The 9,563-nt window shown below is 39.5% G+C and overlaps 1 protein-coding gene across 3 annotated transcripts in view; it reads right to left on the bottom strand.

Annotated features, from left to right (window-relative positions):
- Positions 1–6,099: 6,099 nt before the first annotated feature.
- Positions 6,100–9,563, bottom strand: part of patl1 (PAT1 homolog 1, processing body mRNA decay factor) — a 66,718-nt gene continuing 63,254 nt past the window's right edge. For 2 of the 3 annotated variants that reach the window (XM_062027151.1, XM_062027152.1), the window contains one exon: positions 6,105–6,689. In XM_062027151.1, the coding sequence (XP_061883135.1) occupies positions 6,668–6,689 (22 nt within the window). In that variant the 3' untranslated portion in view covers positions 6,105–6,667. Of the gene's footprint in view, positions 6,690–9,563 lie in introns of all 3 variants that reach the window. The other variant, XM_062027150.1, reaches the window with a different exon arrangement.

The raw sequence follows: 9,563 nt of genomic DNA, 5'->3' as shown, positions 1-9,563 counted from the left end.
TACTCCATCAGTGTTGGCGCTAGGAATTTTCAAAATGGGGTTCCAGGGACCCCATCAAGTCATACAAATGGGGTCCCACAGTACATTTTTGGGGTCCCACTTTTTTGTAACCGTTTTGAAAACAAATGAAAAATGTATGCATTATCCTGTTATATCTCACATTCGATATAGTGTTTTGGACAAAGGTTGTCATTCATTAAAAAAAATAATACAAAAGAAAGTACATTTTAATGCATATGTATAAAATAGGGGTGTAACGGTACACAAAAATTTCGGTTCGGTACGTACCTCGGTTTAGAGGTCACGGTTCGGTTCATTTTCGTTAAAGTAAGAAAACAATAAAATATACATTTTTTGGTGATTTATTTACCAAATTTGTAAACAATGGCTTTATGCTTTTAACATTGGGAACACTATAATAATTCTGTCCACGTTAATCAACATTAAACTGCCTCAAGTTGTTGCTCCGATTAAATAAAATGACAAAACTTTTCTTCTACATATAAAAAGTGCAACATTAAACAGTTTCAAGTCAACTCATCATGCTTAATTTATTGCAGCATTTGGGAATCCTGTAGTGGATTTGTATTATGTAAATGTTATATTTTTATCAAGATGTGATAGCAGGGACCCTGCCATTGAAAACTAGGCTGCTCCATTACTAATGATTAATGTAACTATAGCTGAAAAAATAGTACAACAGCAATAGGAGAGACTATTCATCCCTGAACACCATGGAGTTCATGTAGGCTTAATGATGCAGTTACATTATTATATCAACTATCAGAGACAGAAACTCTTCATTTAACATAATGTCCTTTTTTGCTGCTTCAACACAGCTCAATCAACACAGAAAAAGGTGAAGTGAAATAACAAACAGACAGGGCTTTGCTGTCCGTAACACACACGCACACACCGCAAAATGAGCTAACGTTACGCTAAAAGCAAATTAGCCCTCATCTCAAGCCAGGACTGCGAGCGAGCTGAGCTGCCTTTTATATTTCTAGAACGTCAACGGGCTCATAGTGATGTTACTAGTACTTTTGTAGTTGACTGGGAGGTGTTTATTATCATTTGGGGAGAGTCCGCTGCCTGATGCTTACCTGCTAAACGCTAAGCTCTGACTACATGCGCTCTGAATACACACTGCTGATTGGCTGTTACCGCTCTGTGTGTAACCAATCAGATGGTTGTGTGGGTGGGACAATGCTGGGTGCTGTGTAGGAGACAGAGGCAGAAAGCAGAGCAGCTTGTTAAGACTTTAGCTTAGGCGGCTACTTCATATGTTCGTGTGGAAACTCGTTCGGTACACCTCCGAACCGAACCGAAACCCCCGTACCGAAACGGTTCAATACAAATACTCGTACCGTTACACCCCTAGTATAAAATGTATTCACTTTCTTCTTTCCTTCATGGATCTAAACTTTACCGCAGCCGGGATTTTTTTCTATATTTTTATTGCAATATTTTCAAAATGTGTTTGTTCTATTTTTGGCCAAAGTAGGACCAAAAAAACAATCTGAAGTTGTCTTTATTTTGTAGTTTTAATGCCGTGGTGTTAATAGTCCGGCCCACGTGTGGCCCCTGAGCTAAAATGAGTTTGACACCCCTGCTGTGAGACATTAATAATTTCAATACACACATTTTAAAGTAGTCAGTGTACGGCTTGTATAGCAGTATACCCACTGCAGACTATTCACTGAAAATGACAGCCTGTGATTGGCTGGCAAGCGTACCAGGATACCCCACCTCCCACCCAAAGTCAGCTGGGGTAGGTTCAGCTTCATCCATTTATCAATTATTGCGCCAATACTGCACTCAATTACTTGTTCAATGTCTTGGAGCCCGTTCCAGTCTTGTGCAGGTCTACAATCTGGTTCCTGAGATCAGCTCTTAAGTCTTGCATGAGGTGGTCAAGTTGTTTTCAGCCACATAATGAGGTAAGATTTACAAGTACTTCCTTAAAAGGGACATAACACATTTGTATGCTTCATGAACACATAACTGCTCTGTGGGGGGTCAGAACCTGATTGGTAGACCAACAAGATGATCGAATACAAATTATGATACAAATTGATTTATATAAAACCTTTATGGTCGTGTCTGTTACAATTAAAACGGTGTGCTGACACAACCTTTTCACTTCCATATGACAGATGATATTTGAGCTTTGAGTGTTGGCCGATAGTGATTTCGATCCAATACGATATTAGCAGGTATCAGTGGCGGGCAGTGCGTTTTCCACCTAGGCCTTCAGTGATGTCCAACTTCAATAATTACCTCTCCAAATACCATAACTGGAGTAATACTATACAGGAAATACGCACTACTGCACATTGAAACACAACAATAGTGTACAAAACAGGTTATTTTCTGGCGCATTTAAAAAAAAACAATTAAAACGCACCAGCAATTAAAACATATCTTATGTGGTTGTGGAAAGGTGCTTGTAGGAGTAAAGGTCACCGCCTCTGTCCATGGTGCTGAAAACAGAGCGCCATCAGACGGGGGCGTGGCAGGTGTTGACGGCGAGACACAGCTGGCAGATGATTAGATTGCGCAGGTGGTACGTGTTAATCTAATCATCAGTTGTCTTTAACCGTGAGCGGCCGGGTGCTGGAGGAGGAGGAGGAGGAGGAGGACTGGCGAGACTGGAAAGTCTGGACAAATATACGAGTGAAAACCGGAAAAACATTCAACCTTCGTTTAACCCTGCACAACTGGCTTCCAGAGTGTATGTCTGTGAGTACGCAAAGCTTACAGTGGTACTGTCAAAATTGCACTTGCAAAAAAACATATTAAAAGTGAAAAAATAAAAATATTTAAACTCACAATTTGTAGGCAAGGCAAGGCAACTTTATTTGTATAGCGCTTTTCATACACAAGGCAGACTCAAAGTGTTTCACAGACAACAAAGTGAAATAAAAGAAAATAAAAGCAAAATTAGAATGTAGCACCCATTGGACGCCGTATAAGCCAGTGGTACCCCTCGTAGTCGGCTTATTCGAGTGGAAATGTTGAGCATTTCCCCATTTCATCGCCAGAACAGCTGAGCTAGTTGGCCGACATCGTCTCACAAGATGTAGTTTCGCTTTAAATATCCTTCTTGAAAATGGCCTTGCAAATATCTATCTGCCACCTAATCAACATGTTGTTCTCCTTCTTTGCTATCCTGCTCTGGCTACGGCTCAACACTTCCTGCTAAATTGAAACTTGTGATTGGATACTCACTTTGGAATGACAAGTGAGTATCCAATCACAGTCTCGTTAACATCAGGCTACTTGGGTAGGCTACTGTCAACACCTTGTGATCTGATTGGCTATTGCAATTACCTATCAACTGTATGTGCCCGTTCACTTTCAGTGCACAGACGCCCGCATTGTTGATTCTGAAGGCCCCGGGCAGATTTGGTACAGCATGGCAACATAAGCGAGCTGAATTCTGATTGGATACAAACTCTACACTAAAAACAACAGCACTGGAAGGAGCATAATATGACATGAAGAGAATATGCATACTTTTAGATATTTAGGGAAAGTAAATAAAAAAATACTTTTATCTTTAATTATGATTTTCTGGTTATGTTAGGCCCTGACGGCACACCACTGGCAGGTATCATTGATACTTTTTTAATATTTTGAAGTGTGGAATGTTAGAACATGTTCGATCAAGTGAAATTATCCAGATAACAATAGTCGATAAATGTATTAATAACCATCTGTAATAGACTTATGTTGTCTTTGAGGGTTGAAGTAGAGTGGTAATTGTTTTTGGCAAAAACCACAATATTTCATTGACTTAGCTTATGAAGCAGTAACTTGAACGATGCGGAAACATGTGTTACTGGATATTGTCTAATACACTTCTGCCTGGGAGACTTTGTATGTGTAAGTAATAATGGATCTATACATATTTGATGTTGTTTATATTGACAAATTCGCAATTAAGGACACTTATGTGCTGTTAGGATGGACTTTTTTGTATCTCACAATGGGGAAATTACGTTGTTGCAGTGCAGGTTTTTACATGCAGTAAAGTAGAGCGTAATGAGAAACAAATAATTTAATAATTACTACATATTGCTCTCTAACATGTATAGAAAAAAGTAGGGATGTCCGATAATGGCTTTTTGCCGATATCCGATATTGTCCAAATCTCAATGACCGATACCGATTAATACAGTCGTGGAATTAACACATTATTATGCCTAATTTGGACAACCAGGTATGGTGAAGATAAGGTCATTTTTTAAAAAAAATATAAAATAAAATAAGATAAATAAATTAAAAACATTTTCTTGAATAAAAAAGAAAGTAAAACAATATAAAAACAGTTACATAGAAACAAGTAATTAATGAAAATGAATAAAATTAACTGTTAAAGGTTAGTACTATTAGTGGACCAATCATGTGTGCTTACGGACTGTATCCCTTGCAGATTGTATTGATATATATTGATATATAATGTAGGAACCAGAATATTAATAACGGAAAGAAACAACCCTTTTGTGTGAATGAGTGTAAATGGGGGAGGGAGTTTTTTTGGGTTGGTGCACTAATTGTAAGTGTATCTTGTGTTTTTTATGTTGATTTAAAAAAATAAAAAAATAAAATAAAAATAAAAATACGATACAGATAATACAAAAAACGATACCGATAATTTCCGATATTACATTTTAAAGCATTTATCGGCCGATATTATTGGACATCTCAAGAAAAAAGATATAAAAAACACTAACATCCGTATTGCACACCATGAAAAATCACACTAATCACATAAGTGCATTGCAAAGTCTAATGGCCATGGGTAGGAAAGACCTTCTTGCACTGTGGGTGTAAAAGTCTAATACTGAAAGAGCTACTCAGTGTTGTGCATGGAGTGACAAGGATTGGACATTATGGATGTCAACTTGGTCAGCATTCCCAATGCCGTCTAGTGGGCAGCCTAGGACGGAGCCAGCTCTCTTAATCAGTTCATGAAGTCTGTTCCTGTCTCTGACCTTTGCTGCCCTCACCCCAGCAAACGACAGCATAGAACACCGCAGAAGTCACCAAAGTGTCGTAAAAAGTGCGCAGGAGTGACCCGTACACCCCGAAGGACCTCGGTCTCCTTAAGTGTTGAGAATGCATATATGTTTAAGAGTTCTTTCTTTATTCATAGTCATGTTTAAAGCAGCTAGTATTTTTCCATTTGTACTCTTTCTATGCTTGCATATTGTGTCCGCAGATGTCTGTGTAGTGTCTTGAGGGATTGGAATGTGGGAGAGATGCATCCCCCTCCTTATCTTATCAGTGTTGGAGAAGGGGGAGGCATTCCTTTCTGGACAGGTTGGGGGCTGTTTTCGTATTCAATAAGTTGTCTTGAATGTTAGACCATTTCGAGATGTCGATATGAAAGAACAATTGGACTGGTCTCCTAAAGCTTTAGTAAAGCTTGATAATATTCCTATTCTGTCTTGATGGTCCTTCTTACTCAGCATATATGTCATCAAAAGAACCTGGGATTGACCGGTGGTTTTAATTCCCCGAGAGGTAGACTGCTCAGACGCAACAATTGGCGTAGGCGACTTTGACCTTTCTAGTACACAGCGATTAAATTGTGAGTCCAGTCCAATTTATTGAGGTGAACACCCAGGTTTTTAAAGGAGTCTACTATTTCTATATCTGATCCCTGGATGTTCACGCAGCCTCATGCCCTGCAGCCAGGTGATGGTCTACTCCCGCATCTTCCAGTGCCAGCTGGATTTTGTTGAAAGCACTGGAGAAGTCAAAGAACACTTCCCGTGGTCTAGAGGTGGGTGAAGGCCCGATGCAGCAGGTAGATGATGGCGTCATCCACCCTGAAGCTTGGACAGTGAGCAAACTGCAGCTGGCTGAGGATAATCCACTCCATGGTCTTCATAAGGCAGGTCTGAAGTGGTTCGACTCCTTGGGATGAGGGGTTTTAAAAATTGGAACCACAGAGCAGTGTGCTTGGCTGTTGTGTAGCCGCTTGATTACAAAGTTGGCTGAGGGGCAGGTTGACACCTTATGAATAGTCCATGCACACTATCCTTTGTTAAGAAAATATTTTTATTTATTGCGGAACTATTTTGATATTCCAAACAAATGTCAACTTAGAAAAAACATATACACTAAAAAAAAAAAAAAAGGTACATTTATTGAAAACCACATGTACAGTTGACTTTAAAAAGACAGTTACACACAATGTACACGCCAATAATAATTTACAAAGAGACTTAAAGCAGACGAGTTTAGGTGATCGATTAGTTGGACATATTTGTCAGCTTTACGGTGTTAAGAGAACTGCACTCAAAGCAACGGGACAAGAAAATAGGAGTGCACATTTGATATCATAGAAATACTTTTAATTTTAGGGTTCAATTTTAAAACAATATATTTAAAAACGCAGAATTCATTGCTATCATTCAAAAATCCTCAATCTCATTTAGTCGGCTCGGTTCCATTAAAAAATGCACACGCGCACACTCGCACACAACAAAAAAGGGGCAAGAGAAGCAGTTGGATTAAAACAAGTCATCACAATGCCACACACACACACACACACACACACACACACACGCACACACACACACACACACACACACACACACACACGTCCGCAATATATCAGGAGGCTTCTGTGTTGATGACGATGCAGAAACTTTTACCGGGACAAAGTGGAAATCCTGGGAAAGACAAGTAACACAATTCTTATTTATTTTCTCAGAAATGTCATTGTTTCAGAAATACAATCCAAAATGACTTCAATAAAGTTTGTCTGAGTCTAAATATTCACAGCTTAAATACACAATCCAAAAGTAGTAAAAAGACGAAAGTGTGTATCTTAGAGCAACACAATATTGTAAATTCAGGCCTCAAATTTTTACTTTTTAAGGTCAAGGCAAGTGTTGCCTTAAAGGAGGGCTCATATTTTAGGGCACCAAGGCAAATATTATTTTCTTTTGAGGCAGGGGCTCCAAAGCATGCATGCATGCATATATTATCTCTATTTTCACATTCTGATAGAGGGAGGTATTTAAAAAAACAAAAACATTTTATATGTACATTTATATGCTGTATCGGGACAGATCCATTAGGAGTTTGAGCAGAAATATGTCATAGGAATTAACTATACACAATAAAACATTAACAAAATGCTGTGTCACATTGTTTTTTGAAGTAATACCTTTGTGTCATGAAAAAAACAAGTAATGTAAAAAAATCCTTGTTTACTTTTTGATTTAAAAAATAAAAAAGCAGTTTGGCTAATGAAGATAGAGTCTAATAAACAAGCGTTGTTCTTCTCTTGGTTCAGTACAACAGTTTGGTCAACAAAAATAAAGGAGGAGTGACACCTCTCACATCGAATACAAAATCTTCACAGCCTTCGTTCAATTCGATAGGATGACAAAACATTTTAGCTAGTAGTGATGTTAATGGAACACTGATACAGTTTGCAGGTAAATAAAGCAGGAGTGACAACATCCCAGTAAACAAACTAAAGACTTTATAAACAAGTTGTGACAACGTTCAGGACACATCGCCTGCTGCATGTTTCTTCAGGTCATTACCTCTCAGTCACAGCAGCTGATGGATGCTTTTTTAACAAAATAAAAGTAACATCAAATAGTTTTCTCCTTCGCTGTGTACTTTTAGTGTGGGGACAAGTGCGTCTGTCTCCAATATTGTCCACACCTGTCTCCATCTAAATACAGCAGTGCACTGCGGGAAATGAGGGGAAACGACGTTAAACCAAGCACTTGGCTCCGTTTACTCCGAGGGGAAGTAAAGTCTGTGTCGTTGGTCCGCCATGATTATCAAGCCAAACGACGCTAGTGCGCATGCGCCTGATTTCATGTTGCCTAAAATGCATTAATAAATGACGGGGTTGGTAATTAAAAAAATAGACGGTGTTAGTAACAGTCTGGAATTTTATCGCGAATGATCATTATACCGTTTACCGTTACATCCCTAGTCCATTATCAAGTAAAAAGTCAAGGACGGTCACGGCATGTTCTTGCCGTTGATGTCGGTCAATTTTTTTAGGGAATTACGGCCATTGACAGGGCGGTCGCAGCTTTTGCTGTGGTTAAATTCGATCCCTATAAATTGTATGGGAAACGTAATGTGTGTCTTCCTGTGTTCTATAAAGTTCACTGAAGTCAGATTTACATTATATGGTCAAGTGACGTCACCTATGGTCATGAAGTGTGGGTCATGACTGAAAAAATAAGATTGCGGATACAAGCGGCCGAAATCAGTTTCCTCAGAAGGGTGGCTGGCATCTCCCTTAGAGATCGGGTGAGAAGTTTAGTCGCCCGAGAAAGACTCGGAGTAGAGCCGCTGCTCCTTCGCTTGGAAAGGAGCCAGCTTAGGTGGTTCGGGCATCTCGTGCGGATGCCTCACGAGCATCTCCCTAGGGAGGTCCTCGTTGCACGTCCCACTGGGAGGAGACCCCGCGGCAGGCCAAGGACCAGATGGGGGGATGACATCTCCTCTCTGGCCTGGGAACGCTTCGGGATTCCCCAGGAGGAAGTCGCTAATGTTGCTCTGGAGAGGGAAGTCTGGGGGTCTCTGCTGGAGCTGATGTCCCCGCGACCCGATTCCGGATAAGCGGTTGAAGATGGATGGATGGATGGTCAAATGGCGCCATGACCATTTTATTATCTTTTCACCGCAACCCCGAAAGGGGTAAGCGGTAGAAAATGGATGCATGGATGGATGGAACTTCCAAAGAGCACAAATCGAATGAGTCATGGTTGCTTAGAGACAGCAAATCTGCCAAATGTGAATCAAAATTGAAGATGTATCCAATATCTGCCAAGGTGGAACCCCAAAAGGTTTTACATTTTTATGTTTTGCTATTTGAATAATTCCAATTGACCAAACCTGTTCTAACATCCCACACTACAAAATAGTGTGTGATTTGTGCTGATGTAATGTCGGATCAATACCGGTCAATACTCAAGGCTCCAATATTGGTATTGTATCGGAAGTGAAAAAGTTGCATCAGGACACCACTACCTATAACAACCGTATTTTTCGGACTATAAGTCGCAGGTTTTTTTTCACAGTTTGGCCGGGGGTGCGACTTATACTCAGGAGCGACTTATGTGTGAAATTATTAACACATTACCGTAAAATATCAATTAATATTATTTAGCTCATTCACGTAAGAGACTAGACGTATAAGATTTCATGGGATTTAGTGATTAGGAGTGACAGATTGTTTGGTAAACGTATAGCATGTTCTATATGTTATAGTTATTTGAATGACTCTTACCATAATATGTTACGTTAACATACCAGGCACGTTCTCAGTTGGTTATTTATGCGTCATATAACGTACACTTATTCAGCCTGTTGTTCACTATTCTTTATTTATTTTTAAATTGCCTTCCAAATGTCTATTCTTGGTTTTGGGTTTTATCAAATACATTTCTCCCAAAAATGCGACTTATACTCCAGTGCGACTTATACATGTTTTTTCCCTTCTTTATTATGCATTTTCGGCCGGTGCGACTTATACTCCGGAGTGACATATACTCCGAAAATACGGA

The sequence above is a fragment of the Entelurus aequoreus genome, linkage group LG18 (assembly GCF_033978785.1).
Source record: "Entelurus aequoreus isolate RoL-2023_Sb linkage group LG18, RoL_Eaeq_v1.1, whole genome shotgun sequence".
NCBI classification, from domain to species: domain Eukaryota; kingdom Metazoa; phylum Chordata; class Actinopteri; order Syngnathiformes; family Syngnathidae; genus Entelurus; species Entelurus aequoreus.
Note: the sequence above shows the minus strand (reverse complement) of the source record. Positions and strands in the feature narration are given on the sequence as shown.